Genomic DNA, 23,698 nt, shown 5'->3' on the forward strand with positions numbered 1-23,698 from the left:
TCTTAGAAACTTTGTTTCAATAAATCAACAAATGATGTGAGGGCTCTAGATTATATTCCACTGATAGAAATCTCTCTTCTTATGCCAGTACCACACTATCTTGATTACTATCAAAAGTGTACTAGAAAGTTTTGAAGTCAGGAAGTGTGCATGCTTCCACTTCTTTTAAAACATTATTTTAACTCTTTTGGGACTCTTGCATTTCCATATGAATTTTGGCGATCAGCTTGTCATTTTTGGCAAACAAGCAAACAAACCAGTCAGGATTTTGATAGAGATTATATTAAATCTGTAGATGAGTTTGATAAGTATTCCTATTATTAAATCTTTTAATTCATGAACATAGGATGCCCTTGCATTTATTTAGGTTTTTCCAAAATAACTCTCATAACCATACTCTTGGTGGTGTAGTCTTCAATGTACAAACCTTTTAGATATTTCTTCAATTTATTCCTTAATATTTGATTTTTGTGCTACTTAAATCAAGCTATTTTCTTATTTTCATTTTCCAATTGCTCATTGCTGATATATTTAAATACAGTTAATTTTATATATTGGTCCATATCTTGCAACCTTTTATACCAGTTCTAATAGTGAATTTTAGTGTATTCTTTAGGACTTTTGCATATAATATGAATATAATATGTTGGCATCTAAACTGGATAGAGTGGTGCATGCCTGTAATCCCAACAAGGAGACTGAAGCAGGAGGACTGCAAGTTCAAGTTCAGCCTCAGCCACTTCTCAAGAACCTTTATCAATAAAAAACAAATAATCAAACAAAAAAAAAAACAGATGGTAACATAGCTCCATGGTAGAGCATGACCTGGGTTTAATCTCAGTACTGCAAAAAAATAACAACAACAATAATAATGTTAGCATCTGAAAATAGAGATAATTTTACTTCTCTTATTCCCACCTGTATGCCCTTTGTTTATTTTTCTTTCTTAGTTGCTCTAGATATAATTTCCAATACAATGTTGAGTAGATGTAAAAGCATCCTTTTCTTGCTCCTAATCTTAGGGGAAAAGCATTCATAATTTCAGCAGGAAGTGTGATATTAGCTCTGGGTTTTTCATAGATGCCCTTTATCAGGTTAAGGGTGTTTCCTCCTATTTCTAACTTTTTGTTTTGTTTCTTTGCAACAGGGTCTTGCTATGTTGCCTAGGCTGAACCTCCCTTATATTGTGGGTTGCACCACTGTGCTGGCTTATTCCTCACTTGTGAATTTTTTTTAAATCATAAAAGGGTGCCAAATTTTGTCATATACTTTCTTTGCATCTATTAAGATAAATCATATGGTTCATGTCCCATATATATTTGGTGGAGGACACTGACTGCTATATGTTAAAACAACCTTGCATTCCTGGGATAAATCATATTTGGTCAGAATTCGGTTTGTGAAGTATTCCTATTATTAAATCTTTTAATTCATGAACTTAATACCTCTCAACAATGTGTAGTGTCTTCGATGCACAAACCTTTCAGATATTTCATAATACTTTTTATATGTTGCTCAATTAAGGTAGCATATAGTTGATGGTTTTATATACATATTTATACATGATACAGCATTGTTCCTAACAGCAAAAATTTGATAACCAGAATATATATCAAGTGATTAGATACATAAACTGCCTACCAATTTAAACCAAAAGAAAAAGATGAAGTAGAATTATATGTTCTCTAAGATTTATCACATTTTAGAAATAGCAATGCCACATAATACAATGTTAAGTTAGAATATTACTCCTAACATTTATGTAAATTATAGACATATAAATATTACACAAAATATTTGTATTTGTGTAGGTAAATGTGTAAATAGTAAGTGCAGATGAATATGCATCAAACTAATGGTGTTTCCAGCAGGAAGAAGAGTGGGATTAAGCAGACTTGAGACTTGCTATACTCTTTAAATCCTTATAATGAGAAATAAGCTCTTGTATATTTTGTGTAAATTTAAAATGAGTTGTTTAAAAATGAAATGAACTCACTAATATACACAAAACTATTTTCAAATAAACTTAACTATAAAGCAGGAAAAAGTCCTATTATCCCCCAGCACTGTCCTGTCCCTCCTGATCACACAAAACTATTTAGTGCAAGTAGAGGTACAATCAGAACTTTTCTCACTTAAAAATTGGTAGTAAACAGTTGGGGATGTAGCTCAGTTGGTAGAGTGCTTGCCTCGCATGCATAAAGCCTTGAGTTCAATACCCAGCACCACAAAAAAGAAAAAAAAAGAATTGTTAATAAAATTTTAAAGAGAACCAGCACAGGATCTATATAATACACTGTAATCGATATAATACACTGTAATCAGTAGAAGATAAAAAGTACAAGAAAAAATGACATTTAAAATAGACCAGCAAAAGGTGACCAAGGAAAAGATGAAAATTATAACCAAATGTATGACATAAATTTTTAAAATTGATTAAACCATAACCTCAATAAAATAAGAACTTGTAAGTAAGATACAAGACCTCAAGGAAGACAAAGGGATACCATCCAGCAGCGGTGGGAGATGAAATACGACCTGACAGAGTTGAGGAAAGAAATGGAAGAAGCTCATGAATCTGTCGCAGAAACCAAGTCCATGTGAGTGCAGAGAAAATCGACCCTGCAGAACACCATGGAAAGCACAGAGGATCTGACTGGGAAGAGCAAGCACAGCAAAATGGAAAAGAAGGGAGAGTCCAGAGAATCAGGGATATAATGAACACTGTGGAAGAAACAGGGCAGAAAAGATGTATAAATTTGATGCCCACCCCCGAAAAAGAAGAAATCAGAAAACAAATTAAGTATGCACTTGGTCCTTCCTATCCACCATTTCTGTATCTGCACATTCAACCAGGTATGGATTGAAAATATTTTTTAAAAATTAAATCTCTATTAAACATGAGCAGACATTTTTTGTCAATATTCCTTAAACAATATAACAACTATCCATAGAGGATTTATATCATATTTAAATATTATAAGTCATCCAGAGATTATTTAAAGTATGTGGGAGGATAATGATAGGTTATATGCAAACACTATGCCATTTTCTATGACAGGTGGAACGTTCACAGGTTTTGGTATCCCTAAGGGGATCCTGTAACCGATTCCTCACAGACACTGAAAGGTGACTGTTCTAATAATACAGCTTTGTATCCCAGGAAAAGTTGATCTCAAACTGTGAATAGCCTAAAGCTTATTAGACTTGCAAAGTAAGAATCCCTGGAGCATCCCATCTAAATTTTAAGTGAATAATAATGCAGAAGTATCCGATTGTCCTTAGACTTCACCACATCACATTCAGGGAAGCAATTTCTGTAAAAGCCTCAGAGAAAGTATGACCCCAAAATTTATACCAGCCAAACTGACACTCAAGTAGAAAGTCAATGAACCATAATCTTTTAATATATTACATTTAAGAAAATATAATTTCCACAAGCCTATCTCAAAGGGAACAAACTTGGACAAGCAAGAATTTGTCAGAGAAATTGGCAAAAGGACACATAATGAACATAAATTCATCCTTAGAACTAAGACTAGAGCAACTATGGAAGTTGCCTTAGAAAGCCAAAGATAGATTTCATCCACTAATACAACATAGAAATGATGTAATGAAATTTGAAATGGGGTGAAAGTGGAGTGCAGTGTATTATGCTGATTTTCTCATTTTTAAATATTTAACGACTAACAAATTTCACTTACAGCTCATAAGTCACAAAATAGAAATATAAATATGAAGGTTTACAGAGAAACATTGAAATAAAAAATAACTAAAACGTATCAGTGGGGGAGAGGATGAAGGAGTGAACTAAATAGTATATTTATCTGCTGTTTGATCCTCTGGTGAACAAAAGAGAAAGTAGGAGAATACAAATATGTAAAATTATAAAAAATAGGGACATAAACAATAGGAAATTAGTGTATCATAAGAGATTACTTTGTTCAATTCTGCAAATAAGTTTAAAACTGGGGGCTGGGGATGTGGCTCAAGCGGTAGCGCGCTCGCCTGGCATGCGCGGGGCACTGGGTTCCATCCTCAGCACCACATAAAAAAATAAAAGATGTTGTGTCCACCGAAAACTAAAAAAAAAAAAAAAAAAAAAAAAAAAAAAAAAAAAGATATTTAAAAAATTCTCTCTCTCTTAAAAAAAGTTTAAAACTGATTTGAAATAAGCAATTGAAAAATCTTAATAACCAACTGTGATTTATGTGTACATAAAATTGAAAATCAAATGCAGATAAACTATCTCAGAAGAAGCACAGAAAACACTTTTTATTAAATCAAGAATAAGCAAGGCACAGTGGTGCACGCCTGTATTCTTAGCAACTCAGGAAACCAAGGCAGGAGGATCACAAGTTAAGACTGGCCTGGGCAACTTGGCAAGGCCCAAAGCAACTTAGTGAGATCCTGTCTCAAAATAAAAACTAAAAATGGCTGGGAATATGGCTCGGTGGAGAAGTGTTCCTGTGTTCAAGCACAAGTACCAAAATGATAATTGTTCTTAAATCAAACAGGATGATGAATACCAATACTAAAATTCAATTCAATAAAGAAAGCATACACACAATTGCCAACCATTCTTACAAATGATGTTGCAAAATAAATAGAATAATATGAATATTAGTTTTTAAAATAACAAAATTCAGCAGCATATTAAAAACATTAGGATCTAGTAAGGTTTATTCTAGGAGTATGAAGTTATTTTGTTATTAGGAAATATGCTAAATAGAAAATATGAACATAGAATTGTACTATTAACAGTAAGAGGAAAATAAAATAATATTTCACTTGGATATAGAAAAAGCATATGACAAAATTCAACCTACATTCCTAATAAAACTCTTATTATGGTAATACATGTATACTTCCATCATACAATTTTATTATACACAATGCATGTTAGATGTGAAACATTATGTTTTACATTCTATGTTCCCTTATAGATAACACTAAACCCACTTTATAGTCAAATGAAAAAATAATATAAGTATTCCTACTGTAATCAGAAACAGAATGAGGATGTACATTCCCACCAGTAACATTTAACACATGTGGGAGCACTTCCTATTGAAAAGATGGTTCACCGTAAGAATGTGACCCCCGTCACTTGTGAGATTAAAGAAAGTTCTCTCTTGATCTAGAGTGCTGAGATATGGAAGCCAGCCCAGTGTTTTTGTGTATTACCAAGGTCATCATATTGTGTTTCTCCCAGATATTACAAAGACTTCAGAGCAGGTATATTGTAATCACATTTCCCACAGCATAGACTATGTGTGGGTTGGTGTCTTTCATAAAGATACTATTAGCTGGGAGCGGTGGCACATGCCTTTATTTCTAGTAACTGGGGAGGCTGAGGCAGAAGGATCATAAGTTTGAGGCCAGTCTCGGCAACTTAGTGAGACCCTGTCTCAAAAAATAAGTAAAAAATGGACTGAGGATGTAGCTCAGTGATAAAGCACGCCTGAGTTCAAGCCCCAGTACAACAAAAAAAAAGTTACTATTATTATTTTATAAACATGGCACTGGCTTAGTTTTACATAAAAGTTCATATAGCACATGACTGTATTTTAAAGTTTTCCTGGTGTCTTAAAAGCACACATAATACCCAATTTACATAAAATAATGTGTTTATATGCACCAAGAGATGCTGAAAAATGATCAAACTCCAAAATATTACTTACTTAGAGGTGATTTTCTTAGTGTAATGTGGTATAGGTAGATTTTGATTTATGCCTTATGTTGTTTGAATTGTCATGTACTATTTTTACAATAAAAATAAAGCCACTTCAGTATGGGAAAATTAATAAATGAATAAACCCCTTGGGTTAGATATTTCCACAATCTATGGAGCTGGGCTGAGACATCTCTAATTTTTTGTGGAGGTTAAACTCCTCTGCTGATTCTGATGATTGCATTTGGGAACCACAGGGATAGGATTCATGATCTAAACTGAGCTCCTCATCTCATTTGCTGAAGCAAATGAAAAAAAAAAATTTTAATGATTAGTAGCCGCATTTAAGAATCTCAGTGTCATGTTGAGCTCATTTATTGATTCAGTTGCTGAGTTAACGAGGCATTAACCAGTTGCTGACTTCTGCCCTGGCAGCCTCAGTCATTTCCTCCCTGAATCCTCATGATACCTCCCCTCTGGGCACCCAGCACAGTCAGAGCATGGGCAGCTCCCACTCTAGGGTCCTCCTCACCTACTCACCAGAGAGGTGTAATTCATGAGAAATTCCAGGCTGTACTCGTTTGCTGGGGCTGTTGTAACAAAGGGCTACAAACCAGGTGGCATAAACAACCAACTGTTGACTCATCATTCCAGAGGCTGGGGAATGTGAGATCACAGTGTTGGCAAGGTTGAGTCCTTCTGAGCCTGCAGGGAAGAATCTGTTCCAGGCCTTTCTCCTAGCTCCTGGTGGTTTGCTGGCACCTTGCATTCCTGGCTTAAAGAAGCACCACCTGATCTTGCCTTCATGTTCTCATGGTGTCTTCTGTATGCATGGCTGTGTTCAGATTTCTCCTTTAAAAAAAAAATCTTTTGTAATATTGGATTAAAGACTCACCCTAACCTCATTTTAACTGAGTACATCTGCAATTGTCCTGTTTGCAAATGATGTCACACTTTCAGGTACTGGAAGTGAGGACTTCAACATATAAATTCAAGGGAGAGGAGTTTCAGTTCAACCTATGTCACATACAGCTGGCACTTTCTGCAAACTGGATGGACAAGAGGTCTGGCTGTAGAAGAGAGAACATGGCACATTAGTTGTCTGCGTTGATTTCTGAGGTTCCAACCTGCAGTCTCTGAATCCACCACATGGGATGTGATAGAGTGGATTTGGGTGGGGGATGCTGTGTAGGCACTTGGTCCAGGATGGAGGTGTGGTTCACTTGTCTGTCATTCATTGATTGCCACAGGTTATATCGAAGCTGCCGTCATTCCTGCTGGAGCTCGGAGGATCCGGGTGGTGGAAGATAAACCGGCTCACAGTTTTCTGGGTAAAGCAAAAATGATTTAATTCACAATTTATGTTCTGAGAATTGTTTTTGATGGTTAGTCTACTAAATTTGATTCCCCGTCAACCCTAACTTGACACCTGACCTTTAGTTGTAATGACCCGAGTACTCAAAAGTACTCAAAAGGGACAAAATAGTTCGATCATTTTGGCTAACGTGCAGCCAAATATGGATCATGGGGGATGGAATCAGAAGCACTAAGCTTTGAACAAGAAGGAAAATGATGACAGAAGAGTAAAGGAACCTGTAACTCCCTGGGGTAGCATCAGTTCCCAAAGTCACCCCAGGAGAGCCCTATCCAACATGAACCTAAGCAGCTTGCATCCAGCGCCCAACTTATAGGAAGTGCTTGCAGACTGTCCATGGTTCTGGGGATGGCCTATGTGCTGGGAAAAGAGCAACAACCATAAATTGAATAGAAATATAGAATAATATGTTTTTTTTTTTACTTAGTTCTGTGTGCCCCAAATTCCCCAACACCAACTCCATTGACTTCCCGCACAAGTACCTATATCTCTGCACAGAATGGGATTCCATTCCCGGCTGGCCTTTGTTACATTCTGTAGGACCATGGTTAAAGCCTAAAAACTTAAGAAGAATCACTGAGCGAAGCCTTTACTCATACGGAGAATGTGTCCTAGGTTTAATCTCCAGCCTCACCATTGACCCCAGCAAAGGTCAGCCTGGTCCTCAAGAACCAGGATGGTTGGAGCATTGAGTTGAACCGTGAGTGTTCTTTACTGCACCTAGGTGATGGGGCTTCTGATGCCAACATTGGTGAAGTTGATCCAGTTTCGTTAGGTGGGCAGAAGGAGAAGGGCTGGGCTCTTTGGAGGTGGGCCACAGGCAGGAGTGCACCCAGAGACTGCCCCTGCACTTGGTTCACTGGGATAGAAATACTACCACCATGTTCATTTGCCAGTTCCAATCCCATGTTCCTGGATTGGGTTCAATTTCAAACTAGAGGTAGCTGATCTTCTAACCCAGGGTCCTCTCTTCAAAGCTCCCTTTATATCATAATCTCTCAACCTGTGTTGCAAGTTACTGTTTGAGATTCAAACAGAAAACAAAAGAAAAAAAAAGGCTTGATTTCTGTGGTTTCAAACTCTTTGGGTTAAATTACAGTAACCCATTTGGTGCATTGGGGATGTACTATTCTTATCTGGAATGACATTTCTGCTCTCAAGGGACACTGGACCTCCACAGGAGGCTGAGGTCATCTTTTATCCTTATTCACAAAATCATAATCTGGTTATTCTAAGATCTAACCCAATTCTGAGGTCAACCTGTTGGTTCTTCTGTAAAGCACCAGCAGGAGTCCCTGCATATAAGTGCTGTGGCCTCAGATTCTGGCTTCTGAGATTTTCCAACACCATTCCTCTGCCTGACCCCAGTCCCAAATGCCTGGAGAAAACAAAAAAGGTTTTCTGTGGCAGTATAAGAATAACAGAAGGGGATCAGAATCCTTTTAAGTTCTAGAGTAAAAATAAACTCTTTACTGAAACTCACCAAGTAACAACAGGTGGATGCTGCCCAGAATGGCTAGCTCTCATAACTGCCCCTGTTAACTTCAGAAGCCTATGGACCACACATGCAAATAGGAACAGTGACACCCATAATAGTGGCTCCCAATCACTGAGCCAAGATGTGCCTTAGAGGCCTGATTCCTAATCCCAATAAATGTGCTATAGAGTTGCAAACTGAAGTTCCAAGAGGCTTAATAGTGTGTCCAAATTCCTCCTTTCCTCTGAGTTCACTGCAACCCATGAAGCCTCTCAGAATTTCTCAGTGGTGTCCAATCAGGACCAGAAATTGACCCATGGAAAAGCATTTTCCTTGAAAAATACATGATAAGCCTGTACATAGTTACTACTTCGTTGTGTGCACTTCAGAGAAGCCAGTCTCGATCCCAAGGACATTGGTTTAAATGTCTCTGAACAATTTAGCTCCCCAGAAGCCCTATACCTCCTTGGGAGCTTGGAGTCAGCCTTGGTCCCCTTATCTTATCCAAAAAAAAAATCATAATCCCAATATTCTGGGGCCTGGCACGTGGACAAGAGCAAGCCCGAAGGTGGTCCATGCTGGTTATGTTTCTAAACTTAGTTCGTTCCAACAAGCCTTGTTTCCACTTGGGGCCGGGTGCTTTGGAAGTTACCCAGTATAACTTTGAATTACTCTCATATTTGCTGGGAGCAGTTCCTGAAGAATTTTACCCCACCTACCTTCAACCCACACTTGCTGGCTTTCTGCTCAAAACCACCTGGAACAGGAAATGCCTCTGCAGTTTGTATCCATAGCTAGGAACAGAGCTGGCAGAACTCTGAGTAGAAATAAAAGGAGCTGGAGCTGACTGGATGCCAGGATTAGAAGTAGGTTGGCCGTGGGTCAGGTCTTCCAGTTGAATTCCGGAGGGAGAGAAGCAAAGAGAGAACCACCCCAGCTTCTTCACAGTGTGGTGCCAAGGGAGGTCATGTGGGTAGGTTGGGTGTTCACATCTGCCAGCAGCCAGCTCTATTGGGGCATCCCGTGAGGAATGCTCCCTCCTTACTCCCTAGTATGACTCACTGTCTTCCCCTGTAGAGCCTGGAAATCCAGGAATGATGCATAAATGTCTACCAAGAAGAAGAGCCCCCAAACGACCTGTCATTCAGCATTTGACCTTGCATTCTCAGCCATTTAGAGGGTTTTGTTCAGCCATAGTCTCAAGGGAAAGTGTGAATCCCACCCTTATGGTACCCCATAAAAGTCTTTCCAATCATTGAGACGCTTCTGAGCAATATCCACAAAAGCATGCACTCTTATTTTTTTTTTTTTTTTTTTGGACAGTGGTTTAAAACATCTAACCTCTGGCCTAGGTAGAAGCAGCAAGGAGAAATCTCCCCAGCAAATCAGAACTTCAGACTTAGCAAATATAATCAAGTGGCCAGAGGAATTGCCTTTGTTCTGAACTCTGTTGCTTGCCTGCAATATAAAAGCATCTCTTAGGCTGGGGACATGGTTCAAGTGGTAGCGCGCTTGCCTGGCATGCACAGGGCATTGGGTTTGATCCTCAGCACCACATAAAAATAAAATAAAGATGTTGGATCCACCGAAAACTAAAAATAAATATTAAAAAATTCTCTCTCTCTCTCTCTCTCTCTCTCTCTCTCAAAAAAAAAAAGCATCTGTAATCATCTTGATTACCCCTGTTGAGTCTATTCTGGATCCCCAAATTCTGATTGCAAATGCAAACTAATTGCATTTCAAGTGCTTTCAGACAAAGGAGACTTGGCTCTAAGGATTGAGAGGGGCAGGAAATTGTAGAACCTCGAGTTTATTTAAAGTGGGGGGTCTTCTTTAAGAAAAAGGATGCTTGCTGGATTCTGTGGTTCATGCCTGTAGGCTGAGGCAGGAGGATAGCAAGTTCAAAGCCAGGCTCAGCAACTTAGTGAGACCCTATTTCAAAATTAAAAATTAAAAAAAAAAAACTGGCTAGAGATGTGGCTTAGTGATTAAGTGCTGGAGGATTCGATCCCTAGTACAAAAAGAAAAGAAAAAGGACACATTATGCACAAGGCCTTGGAAGGGACTCACAAATAGAGGTGCCTTGAAAGCATAACCAAGCCTGCTCTGCACAGCTCACAGAAGGAAGGAGAGCAGCCCTCGCTATTGCACAAGGGTACAGGAGGTGAGAGTTCACCAAGTCATTGCACCATTGAACTCCACATTGGACCTGTTTGTTCACTGTTATGAGTAATCTTGACATCCCAACAGATTCTGAGACTGAAGTCTCACCCTTCTGAAATAATGTCAGGCACCGAATTCTTGATTTTAGTGGAAAGTTCTGATTTTTCAGTACGGACCACAGGAACTTGCAAATTTTACATCTTGCTGACTAAGTTACTCCCACTGAAAGGGTTGGAAGTGATCTCTATATCTCTTGGAGCTGCCGACTTCCTACTTTTGACTCTGCCTGCTTTCCTTCCAGTGAGAAATGAATGAGCAAGTGTCATCAATAGCAACAGTCTTGAGGGAAGAGTTGTCAGCTCTTTGTTGGGGTGGTGGGGCCAAGTGGACTACATTATCAGTCCTTGAGTGTACAGATTTCCTTCTTTCAGAAAATGTAAGAGTTGCGATTTCCCCAGCTCCGCAGCTGCCAATCAGCACCTCCAAAGCAGAGTGTCATCTTCAGAGCTTCAGGTGGCTTGTGAGAGTTAACAGTGAAGGTCTCTTCCTGTTCACCAATGGCAATTGAATAACCAGAACTCCTGAGTGAAGATATTTACGTATCTGGTAGCAGCATGCGTTTTCATGGGACTATTTTCTCCAGAGAGCCAGATTTCACTCTGTCCTTCTCCATCAGTGGCCAAGGTATACCCCAGGATATCCCATTAGCCATAGGCTGGCTCCTTCATGTCTCACTCCTCGATTTGCAGACTCCACCCAGACACTTGTGGCTTCTCCCATCCCTGTAGACCACCTCCTGAAATGTCTCTTCTGCCCACCCCCTTTGGGCAGGCAAGACCTGGTCTGTGCTCAAAGGGCTAAGGCACAGGTCCACGCAGGTTCCACCTCCATCTTTTCCCCTTGTGGCTGCTGCTGCTGCCCTGTCTCCCCCACAGCCACGCCTTTCATGGAAGGAGTGGGCTTCCCCCTACCAGCCTCATGCCTCTGTGCGGTGTCCCAGAAATGGTTTTCTAATTGTCTCCAGGTGTGCCCCTCTCTGCCCTTTTCCAGCCCTTCCCACTCTTGACCTCGCAGATGTTTGACTTTTGGCATGAAGTGGGGTAATTTTAATTCTCCAAGTCAATAAGTCACTTTAAAGCATTTTACCAAAAGGGCTGAGGAACATATGCACACAAAGCTAACAGAAAAGAGCTGCCTTGTCAGGAGGATACTGTTGGGGCGGGAGCCGAGGCCCAGAGGAGAGAGTATGGAATAATGAGAGTGTGCCAGGCCTTCTATGTCTCAAGGAGTACTAAGTGATTGCTAGGAATTCACTACAGTGATTTTTCTTTCTCCACCTGTTCTGCTCTCATTACGATTAGTATTATTTTAGAACCAACCTCCAAAACACGCATGTGAAAGCCAAACCATTTCTCAGTTGCTGAGCATTTGCTTCAGGTACTGGTGGATCCAGGGACGTGTAGTCATGTCATAGGAAATAGTCTCCATCCTGGTACCCCATCCTCTCTGGGGGCCTCTTCCCATGTAGTGGCAGATCCAGGCTTACGTTGAGTCCATAGGCAACCTATGGAAAGAAAGCTGCTTCTCTCCAACTTGCACAGAAGTCCTGCTGACCAGGGCTGGGTGATGGCCCATACTTGGAGCTGGGGTGCAGTTAAGAATCAGCCTCACGTGACTAGAGAGAAAACATATTCCCAAGGGAAACTTTGAGTTTCCCTTGAAGGGAGAGAAACAGATGCTGGGTAATAAGTATACTAGGTGTTCAAAATGGCCATAAAACAGGAACAGGTCAGGGCCAGGATTCTACACTCAAGGCCTGGGCCAGGGCAGGAAGTCCAGCACTGGCCAGTGAATGTGGGTGACCATCGATGAATGCAGGATCAGCTGGGTTAAGAAGTTGGTCCAGGCAAGCAGCAGAGCTGCTGCCCCAGCTTCTGGCACTGGGATTCCCAGGGTGGGCCAGGCATGGTCTTGAGCAGCACACAGCTTCAAAGAGGTATTTTGCTCCTCTGCCTGACTCCTGTGTTCAGCGTCCTCTGCTCCTCTCACAGCAGTGACCCCTCCCTCCTTGTATAGCTGCCCTCCATTGCTTGCCTCCTTTTCCTGGCCAGACTTCTGGAGAGACATCCCTTTCCCCTGCGTTTGCTTCACCCCTCAGCTCCCCTGCTGTAGGAGCTGATCTTGGGGAAACCCTTGGTGGCCTCTGGGTGTCAGGAGCAAGGCCTCCTCCTCAGGCCTGCCACACTCTCTGGTACCTCTTCCCCCTTCTGGTCTGACAGGCTCGGGCAAAGGGTGATTGTTGAGAGCCACAGCTGAGTCGGGATGGCGCCCAGCCAGACTGCAGCAGGTGATTCTTCCAACGCTTCTGGCCCCATGCATTGCTGACCTTGGACATGCTTCTGTGTTAGGACGGACACATTCCATTGACCTGTTTTCTGCCTCCTTCTGTACTGTCAGCTCCCTGAAAGCAGGAGCTGTCTGTCTTTAGCCCCCACCAGGAAACCCTCAGAATAGGGTGAGGGACTGGCAGGCGCCTGCCACTGCTGTGCCACATGTGTCCCCAGCTTGTTCTTTCTGAATGTTTCTTAGTGGGCTCTGCCCCCTTGTTTTTTGTCTGTTTCCCGCCAGCCTGCACCACCCCTTCAAATGAAATATGTACATGCATATGCAAGAAACCACTTTCCAAACCTACAGAGAGGTTGAAAAGACAGTGAACACCCCCACAGACTTCACCTGGATTCACCATGAGTTCACATAACCAAATATGTTTTAGGTGATTAGCTCACTGGAAGCTTTGGAGATCCCTGAGGTTAGTTATTTTTTTAAGGGTAAATAGAATACAATCGCCAGTAGCAATTAGGGCCTGGTATTTGTTCTACTTGAGAATAGGTCTTAACATTCTCACATTTAGGCACTTATCATCACATCTAGTCTGATGCCATGACCTAAATCAGATGAGAATTAAAAGTTGCCAGTGCAATAAGTGTGTCAGGCATGGCCTGTTAGGTTCTGATCTCCATAACTTTATAGCCTGTGTGTCTTTGTCAATTGTTTAACCTCTCTGTGCATTTCTTCATCTAGGAAGTGACGAAAGTAATCCAGATTTATTGGGAAGATTAAATAGGTAATAGTATATTAAAGAGGTAAACCAGAAGATGTATTCCTTAAATAGTGTTTAGCTGGAGGTCATATTGGAAGATAAAAGTTTTTCATGTCCCCAATATTTTCACCTCCTTTGAGTATCCAGAAATTTTCAAGTGAGGGTAGAATTTCTTGAAGGGAAACAGATTCTATTCCAAGTGTTATAGAATTCTCTTTCCTAAGAGAATTTCCCTGGAGTCCCATAATCCTCAGCCACTCACCATCACAGCCACCCTGGATACAGAAGCAGGGGAAGTCTCTTTGCTGGAACATAGCCCTGCTTCTTGGCACCTCCTAAAACCAAAGAGCCCTCCACCTGCATCTTCTCTGTGTGCCAGGGCTAGCACCAGGACCATGACATCCTGGAACCAAGGGAAGCAAAGCCAGTGCCCGCCCAGCATCCCTCAGCTGCCTCTAGTCCAAGCAGGACCTAACCTCAGGGTCCTAACCCAGCCTGGGACTGATGAATTTAGCATCAACTGACCCCTTTTTGGTTTCAACTCTCATTATCCAAAATTGGCATTACACATGGACATTTGATTTCTGTCCTTGTTGAGCAGACAACAGTGAATGGGGTGGAATGTGAATCCATTGTCTGTAGACCGAGTAGGGTTCCAAAGTGACCTGGAGATGCTTTGAGCTTCAGGGGTTTCAGCTTCACATACGGAGAGAGTGGGCTCGGGACAGAGTGCCCTAGGAGTTTCGTTGTAGGAAATGAGGCCAAGACTTGCTGGTACCTCCTGGTACCGCCTTCTAAATGTCAGAGTAGGTTCTAGTCATTTGCAGGGTATTTTTCCTAAATAACAACAACAAACAAATAGAATTTCATCACAGAGTGCTCTCCCCATGATGATATGGATTTCAAACCTACATGAGAAGATAAAGGAAAACCAGATTTGCTCCTGTGACCACTTGGCAGCATGTGGATTCCCTGTCTCTTCCCACACATCTTGTACTGAGCAGAGGTGTAAATTAGCAAATATGGGAACCAGAAGCCCAGGGAGCCAGGACCCTCCACCATGCTCAACCCCAGCCCACTCCCACAGCTGTGAGCAGCTGGAGTTGCCAAGTGTAAATATTTACTAGAATAACAATTGTTTCCTGAAAGAATGTCCGCTTCACCAGGGTGGGGGTATCAAATCCTTAAGAGGTGTTGGAGTTGTTAAGCTGCTCTCCTTCCAAGGTCCCAGGTAGGCAACAGTAGAATTAATGGATGGTTTCCTTCCTTTTCTGTAGCTGAATATTATTCCATTGTAAATATGGACCACATTTTCATTATGCATTCATCCATTGATTGGCACCTAGGTGGATTCTGTCTTTGAAAGGGTGCTGCAGTAAACATGGGTTTGCGGGTATCTTTGGTATGCTGACCTCATTTCCTTTGGATATAGATCCAGGGAAATGGAATAGCAGTATGATGGGTCTGCTTTTAGTTTTTTGAGGAAACACTTTAGTTTTCAAAACATCACTGCTGAATAATTTACATTCCCACCAACAGTGTGTAAGAGCTCCTTTTTCTCCACATCTTCACCAACAGTGGTTATTTGGTTTGGGGTATTTGTTTTTTGCTAGTTGCCATCCTGACTGGTGCAGGATGGTCTCTCGTTGTAGTTTTTTAGCTAAATTTCCCTCAAGACTAATGATTTTGAGCATTTTCACATATTTTTTGCCATTTATATTTCTTGAAGAAGTGTCTATTCATGTCATTTTCCCATTTCTTGCTTGTCATTAGCAGCAAAGTGGCAGAACTGGAAGACATTATGTCAAGTGAAATAAGTCAGGCACAGAAGATAAATACTCATGTTCTCTTTCATAAGTGGAAGCTTAAAAAATAAAATGACCTGAATGTAGATAAGCAATTACAAGAGATTGGGAAAGGGGACAGATGTATAAAGGGTGGCTGGATTTGATCAATGCATGCTGTATGCATATATTGAAATATCATACAGACCCCCATTAACACATATAATTAATACATGTTAATTTTTTTTAGTTTTTTAACGAATGAATGAATTTGGCTGAAGCTGTAAAACACATGTTGTAGCCTTGAACACATTAAAATAAATTAATTTCTCAGAAAACTGTTAACACATCAGTTTAGCACAATAGAATGGGTTATGGATGTCCCCATCCTCCACTGCCCCCCCAACCCTGAATATTTGAGTTGGCTTTGACGTGAAAGTTCCAGGTAGGTAACAGTAAGATGAATGGATGATTTCCTTCCTTTTTGTATCTGAATATTATCAGCCCCAGGGCTCTCCCTTCCTTGGGCCTAGAGTGCTTGCTCTGTGATCAGGGCCCTTGTTCTTATTGTACAGGAAGCTCAGGGACTCTCATTGTGGGTCTCCCTTCTTCCCCTGAGGAGGGAGAGACCTGTGACCCACTCTGCACTCAGGTTCCTTTAAAGCCTGGTTGGATCCCTCCACCCTGCTGATTCCTCAGTGTTCCTTTTCCTTTCTAGCTCTCAAAGACTCCAGTAAGAGATCCATCAACAGTGACTGGAAGATAGAGCTCCCTGGAGAGTTCCAGATTGCTGGCACAACTGTCCGCTATGTGAGAAGGGGCCTGTGGGAGAAGATTTCTGCCAAGGGACCAACCAAACTACCGCTGCATTTGATGGTAACTTGCCAGGCTTGCACCTTTGTCCTAAGATTCTGGCTCCAAAAATTCTACCAGGCCACTTCTTCCTAGAACCTGAAGGAAGCGGATACATCCAGCTCCCAGGTTTTATGAGGCCATGGACTATTCAGGCCTTTCTCTTTTTGGGGTCTTTTCTTAACTAATCCCTTCCACCACATGCTTCAGAATTTCCTTCTTGAAGCTTCCTCCTTGCCTTCACCAGCAGAGCACTAACCTTTTCCTAAAGGAGCTGTCTCCAACCAGGAAATACTCCTCCACATGGGAAACTCGGCATCATGAAGCAGCTAGCCCATGCAAATTGTTATGTCAGATGGTGGGATGCAGGGGCTGGGGGAGTAACTTGGTGGTAGAATGCTTGTCTAGCACCATCAAGGCCCTGGGTTTGATCCCCAGTACTGCCAAAACAGAACAGATGGCAGGATGCCTTGCAGTTGAAAACTGCCTTTTGGAAATGAACGGTCAATTCAATGTCCAATCTGGCCTCTCTCTGCTTGTAATGAATATTTGGAACTGAGAAGGAGAATCAGGTTCTGTCGATATATTTACTTCCCAGGGGGTCTCAATTGTGTACTGGACCAAGGTGTCCTTGTCTTACCTATTGTTTCTAGGGGACACCATGTAAGCCATTTAATCATTGGCTCTGTACCTTCTTAAATGGGGTAGGTATCTCCAGGGAAATTCATGCCACTGTTTTCATCTCCGGGTTTAGGAGTCTCATGCCTAGCTTCTGCTAGCTCATAATTACTGAATATGTGTCTCTTTCCAAAGAACAGGACTTGTGGCAGCCTATGCACCTGTCTTCAAAGTATATTTGTCCTCAGTGCCTAGCAGAGTCTCTGACTGGAAGTTCTTTTCCCATTGATTTGTGATCCCCAGCAATCTACAGTTGTTTGAGGTTAGGTGAAACCACCCCAGAGACCTCCTGGAGTCCGCTGTGAACACTAGCACCCAGTGCAGGTGTTGCTCCATGATGGTGGCACTAACCCTGTTACAGTTTCTAATGAGACACAAGCCAGTGGGTTTCCACGTGTGCCTGTGCAACTCTTAGCTCACAAAATCTATTTCAAATGTATTCCTGCAAGTAGGTATCTGGAACCCAAGAACCCACACTGTAGCCATTGTTCTGTTTTGAGATTGTTTCCTAGTTAAAGTCATTAGAACAAGTCCTTGTATTCCACGTTTAAAACGTGTATTCAGAGGAGTTGAGAGGAAGCAAAAGACAGGATGAAATCCAAACACAAACATCACCCATTAGCCCCTGAGTTTATTCCCTCTAGCAAGCACCAAGATGAGTGCATTTCCTTCTTTACCAGAAGCTTTGCAAACTGAGCAGGTTGTCACCCATTAAAGCAAGAATACAGCCTGGCATCGTTCAGAACCCAAGAAACAAAACTCAGAAACAGCAAATCCTGCGTGGCTGAAGTTCCAGCCCTTGTTTAATATTCATTTCTTTTCTTTCTTGAAATAATGATTGCCACTTCCAGTTCTGAAATTTAGAAATGAAGGGTACCCCTTTGCTTCTGTGTAGAAAGCCCTGGTCCCCAAACTGGGATGTGCATGTTTCTTGTAGAATTAGGAGCACCCACAGAATCTCAAGGATCTGCATTTGAAACCAATTATACACATGCACACACCAATTATACGTGGCTACAAAATTGCATGAAATTGGTTTCATATGGATTTTCGATTTGCCAGTCTTATTCCCACACTGAGATAATAAAGATCTCTTTTAAAGACTAGTTTTAAACAATTTTTTGAATTTTTTTGAACTGGAGGCATTTTTCCAAATACATTACTGAAGACTGTTTGTTGGAGAGGGGATGTTTATGCAGTTGGGTTTGCTCTTAGCCCTCCCACCCCATCCCCCACTCAGCCTTGGAAGCCAGTAGAGGCTTGGGAATGATGGCTTCTTTCCTTGGGTGAACTTTCGACCTGGCTTACCCCAAGTTTAGGCAGGTGGGCCAGGCACTCCTTGTCTTGGGCTCCTGCTGGCTTTTCTCCTGAGCCTCTCTGGCTGCTGGCTGGAAGTGAATTTGCTAGCTGCTCAGCCCCAGGAGCATTCGCTGGTTCCAAGCTTAGATTAAAGATACATCATCTGCAGTCAGGCCACTTTAATCTGCTACTCCAGGACATGTTTTGCAACATTATGTCTAGAGAAATAAAGCCAATAATGCACCTGCTGGCCTTAAGGACTTGCCACCTGCATTCCCAAAGCACAAATACCTCCATTTTGCACACTCACTAGGACTTCGGGCATAAGGGTCCCGGAGCTGCTTGATGGTCCCCACAAAATATTATAGATCCCTTCCTGCACCTCCACCCACTGTCAACTTTAACCCTGGAGCTAAGTCTCTGCCACCCCATGGGCACAGTCATCATACCATTCCCATGGCAATAGGAAGGCTAACACTTCCTTGGACCTAGATGTCCCCAAAACTGTTCTGGGGCAGGTATGGGGGGCTGCACTTCTTGAACCTGTCTTCTGCCCAAATGCTCCAGCTGAAACACACCACTAACCAGTGATTTGGGAACAAAGAAACAAAGAGCAATACTTTTTTTTTTTTTAATACCAGGGATTGAACCCAGGGGTACTTAACCACTGAGCCACATCCCCAGCCCTTTTTATTTTGAGACAGGGTCTCACAAAGTTGCATAGGGCCTTGCTAAATGGCTGAAGCTGGCTTTGAACTTGGGATCCTCCTTTCTCAGCCAGCAGTGGGATTACAGGCAGGCACCACCATGCCTGACACAGTGCTCATTTTTAAAGAAATAGAGTAATCCTCTGTGTTTAGATGTCTTTTGGGCAAACGCAGTGTATGTGTATCTTTCATGTGTACAAGGACAGCATTGTAGAAACATGGGCAAACATGGGCTTTGCTCTGAATGGACCAGCTCTCTGGGAATAGTGCCACAAAGAATCTATAGAATTGTTCAGCGCCAAACTCCTCATGTACACAGGTCCCCTATGATGATGTGCATTTACCCCACGCCTTGAGGAATCCAAGGTTGAGATAAAGGAGCACCCCCTAGACTGAATCTGTTTTCTACCCCTTGAAGAGAAACAGCTACAAGGTGGCCTGGTTTGCACACTTGGCAACTTTGTGGGCTCCTGGTCCATTTCAACATGGCCCTTTTATTTTGCCACTGACCCAGGTGCTGTTATTTCATGACCAGAATTATGGAATTCATTACGAATACACCATTCCTGTAAACTACACCGCTGAAAATCAAAGTGAACCAGCAAAGCCACAGGACGCTTTGTTCATCTGGACCCACAGCGGCTGGGAAGGGTGCAGCGTGCAGTGTGGAGGAGGTGAGGGCTGGGCAGTGGGCTGGTGGGGTGTGCAGTTGTGCTGAATGAAGAAGTAGTGGATCCAGGGGCCTCTGCAGCCAGCACTCAGAGCATGGGGAGGTCCCTGCATTTCCATGGGAACTTACCCAAGTCCCACCAAGAACTGTCTGCAGAACACTTGAGTAGGGCCTTCTCAGTGCCCATAAATTAGTGTATGGAGACTGCTCCTTTCCCTGTGGCATGGACCTAGGAGTAGAGATTAGGCCAGTGCATGGCTGCATTACAGGTATGACAGGTTGACCCTGTGAATGAACAGGATAGACCTTCAACTATTATCACCTTGTGGAAGAGCACCAGACAACGTCTCTGCCTGCTCCCAGATACCCTTTGTTCTTTGCCTCAGTAACCCCACTACAGAACGAACCCCTACAGGTTGGGTAAAATATTCTGAGCTGACTGCACAGCTTCTCATCCTACCTCAGCAAATGACTTGCCTCTCAACACCTAAATTTCTTCACCTCTAGAGATGATTGCCCCTCTCATCCATTATGGATACTGCAGGATGAGCCAGTGACTGTCCTGCTCCAAGAATTGATTTGAGCAAAAGGCATTTTGTTTATTACTGGGTCCTCTAGAAGGAACAGTAGGAGCTCTTCTGAACTCTCAGCCAGCAGCCCCTTTGTACACTGTAGTTTACCACAGGGTCATGAGAGATGGGACACAGGATTGGTGGGTTCTGATGGGCACAGATTTAGGATAGAAAGTTGACCAGGACTCTGGGTGGCAGTCATGGCAGGGTAGAACCCAGGTATGGCCTCACCTATCTCCATGCTGAATGGCTACTGACTGCTAAGATACCCTTGATCAGAAACCCATTGTGTAGAGGATTGTTTACCATCTAAGTACTTCATCCATTTTTCATAGGTAGGAAATTGAGCCACAGCATTTAGATTAAGCCCATAAGACACTGCCAGCATCAACTGTGAATTCCTTTCTGTGCATCTTGGGTAACTTCCCATTTTGTTCTCAGCCTCCTCCTCAAACAGCCCATGACAGTTGGTATATCCTTGGGGGGTCCACCATGAGCTCTGTGGTCCTCCTACTTTGCATCTCTCCCCAAAACCCCCTTTTCCCTCAGGACTTCAGCTGCTGCTCTTCCAACCTCCAAATCCAGCAGCCAACACCTATACCTTTGACTGCCACCAGACCTTTCCTGCTGGGTGGCTCACTGCACACTAAACACCCAGATGGAACAGTGATCGAGCTCTGCTGGGCCAGGAGACCTGTTCTGTCACCATCACTCCTGGCTTGATGGCAATTCCTTTATGACACTGATGACTTCCAGTTGCCTACAGTTGTCAGACCTGGTGCCAAACCTGAAAGCTGGCCGGAGGAGCTCTGAGCTTTCATAGTCACACAAAGCTGCAGTTGTGGGCAGTGGGAACCCACAGAGAAACTCAGGACTCCATAATATTTATTTCATCCCTTCATGACAGATTTCCCCAAAAGACATCCTGCAAGGAATCTGTGATCCAAAGAGTTGTACTTGGCTCCCTATTAATCTTTTATTGTCACTCTTCCCAAATAATAAGGATGACATCAATATAGCAGATGAAGTGTTAACCTCCTGCCATGTTCCATTCTACTACTTTATTTATATTAATTCACTCTAACAGCTCTGAGGCACCCCAAGGCATCAGGAGGTTAGGCGAAGCAGCCCACTGGAGGAACCCAAGACACAGAAGCACGACAGCCAACTTCTGATACCATTATTCACTATGACATTATTCGTGACAGAGCCAGGACTTGAACCTGCATAGCCTGGCTTCAGAGCCACCCTCCTAACTGCCAATCATTCAGCAAAGTTGTGCCACACAGTGTTTAGGGTGCTTTGGGAATACCCAAGGAAGGCTAATGGGTTTACAAAACTACCAAGGAACACGTGATGCACAAGTCTACCAGTTGTCCAAGTGGACAAGTTCAGATCAGCCCTGGAATGCCTGCCAGGGGGATGCAAGTCTGCGTGTCCTTCACACCAGCCACCCTGATCAGCACATCAAATGATTGGCAGTCTTTGATGGAAATGAAAGACCCAAATCAAAACTTTGGCTTCAGTGTATCAAGATGTTTCCAAGGACACAGCTGATCTGAGGTGTTGCTGCTTTCTGATCTTGTTCTGGCCTCTCCTGTCCCACACTGCCCCTGCCACATGTCTTATACACCTCAACCCTTAGATGACAGTTCTCTCTCTCTCTCTCTCTTTCTCTCTCTCTCTCTCTCTCTCTCTCTCTCTCTCTCTCTCTCACGCACTACCAGTATGACACCATTTTAAAGGACACACTGATCAATAATTGCCCCCAAACACTCCTCTGTACATGTGAATGAATGGCCTCTCCAGGTGTGTGCAGCCATAACCTCTCTCACCCCTATGTTTTGGTTTCCAGGGGAACGCAGAACCATTGTGTCATGCACACGGATAGTTAATAAGACCACGACTCTGGTGAATGACAGCGATTGCCCTCAAGCCAGCCGCCCTGAGCCCCAGGTCCGAAGGTGCAACACACACCCATGCCAGTCACGGTAAGGAGCTCTGTCCTTAGCTTAGCCCCACAGGATCGGGGGCAGCAGCAGTGCACATGGGGCGGGGGGTTGTGTCACTCCTAATGCTAGACTCTGCCATGTTCTGTTACCGTTACTGAGTGGTTTCTGCTTGTTCAAAATTATCATGTGTTACTTTACAACAGGAACACATTCTGAAAAGTGAAATACATAAACGAGTAACATAGGCATTATTCTCATTAACGAGCACTATATACTGTACACAATTGTATGTTTGTGCTTTTACGTGATTGGCAGCACAGTAGGTTGCTTCCACCAGCATCACCGCAAACATCTGAGTTGTTATCCATTTTGCTACAGCATCTCAACGGCTACAATGTCACTGGGTGATAGGAATTTTTCGGTGCCGTTATAATCTTACATGACTAAGACGTTGTACGTGTGGTCTACCATTGACCAAAATGATATATAGTACATGACTGTACTAAATTTCTGCCTACCAAATCAGAACTTTCATGGAAATGTGCAACCCTAGCTGGAAGAAGCTTATAAGAAACTACTGATAATATCTCAGAGGAAAAAAATAGCCTTTGCTACACATTTTTCAAGTGGTAACCATTGACTCCCCCTAAATTACTTTGTCTTGGAGGACAAGGAAATAAATGTTAGAGTCTGAGTGGCCAGGAGGGAGCGCACACACTGGTAAATGTGTGCGTTTGGCCTGTTCCAGTAAAATTTCTGCCAGTGAGTGCAGATCTTGGTGTGTGTTGTTTCCATCCCAGCCCAGCTTTCATGGCCTTGTGACTCGCATGCTCTGGAGTGAGCTCCTGGGTTGTTAGAAGATGAACTGTATGAAATCAGTTCTGCCTCTGCCCTTGCAGTCATTTTACTGGAGCATGTGTGGTACCGTGTTACATAGACCATTGTTACCTCTTGGCCTCTCAATCTTCTCTGAGGTGAGGTGAATGTTTTTTGGTTTGTGGTTCTGCGGATCATGTTAAGGTATGCCTACCTTTTCTAACTAGACTGGGCTCTTGTTATGGCAGTTTTCCAGGTTTCTTAAGCTCAACTTGTGTTTCTTGCCTTATGCAAGAATTTCACAAAGCATTTGGCTTTTGCACCAAGCCCCCTTTGCTTTGTCAAACTCTTAAATGTATTTGAGTGAAAGACAGAATATGGGAGGGAGAACAAATTCAGGCTTGTTACATTGATTTAATATGCTCCTTGGAAAATTAAGAATGAAAATCCATCCCAATGCTGAAGGCCTTAAGGAAGTTCTCACTGCAAAAAGGAATCTTATTGGGTGTCTTGGGTATTGGCAGCCTTTCCTCAAACCTATCAATCAGTCAATCACACAGTCACAAACATGTGGCACCA

General features: G+C 42.6%; 1 protein-coding gene across 2 annotated transcripts in view; it reads left to right on the top strand.

Moving 5' to 3' along the window:
- ADAMTS17 (ADAM metallopeptidase with thrombospondin type 1 motif 17) overlaps positions 1-23,698 on the top strand; it is a 366,835-nt gene that overhangs the window by 276,822 nt on the left and 66,315 nt on the right. For both annotated transcript variants that reach the window (XM_081292254.1, XM_081292253.1), the window contains 4 exons: positions 6,925-7,005; positions 16,292-16,449; positions 19,624-19,783; positions 22,207-22,342. In XM_081292254.1, the coding sequence (XP_081148380.1) occupies positions 6,925-7,005; positions 16,292-16,449; positions 19,624-19,783; positions 22,207-22,342 (535 nt within the window). The remainder of the gene's footprint in view (positions 1-6,924; positions 7,006-16,291; positions 16,450-19,623; positions 19,784-22,206; positions 22,343-23,698) is intronic.

This window comes from Spermophilus citellus, assembly GCF_964194105.1.
Source record: "Spermophilus citellus genome assembly, chromosome: 4".
NCBI classification, from domain to species: Eukaryota; Metazoa; Chordata; class Mammalia; order Rodentia; family Sciuridae; genus Spermophilus; species Spermophilus citellus.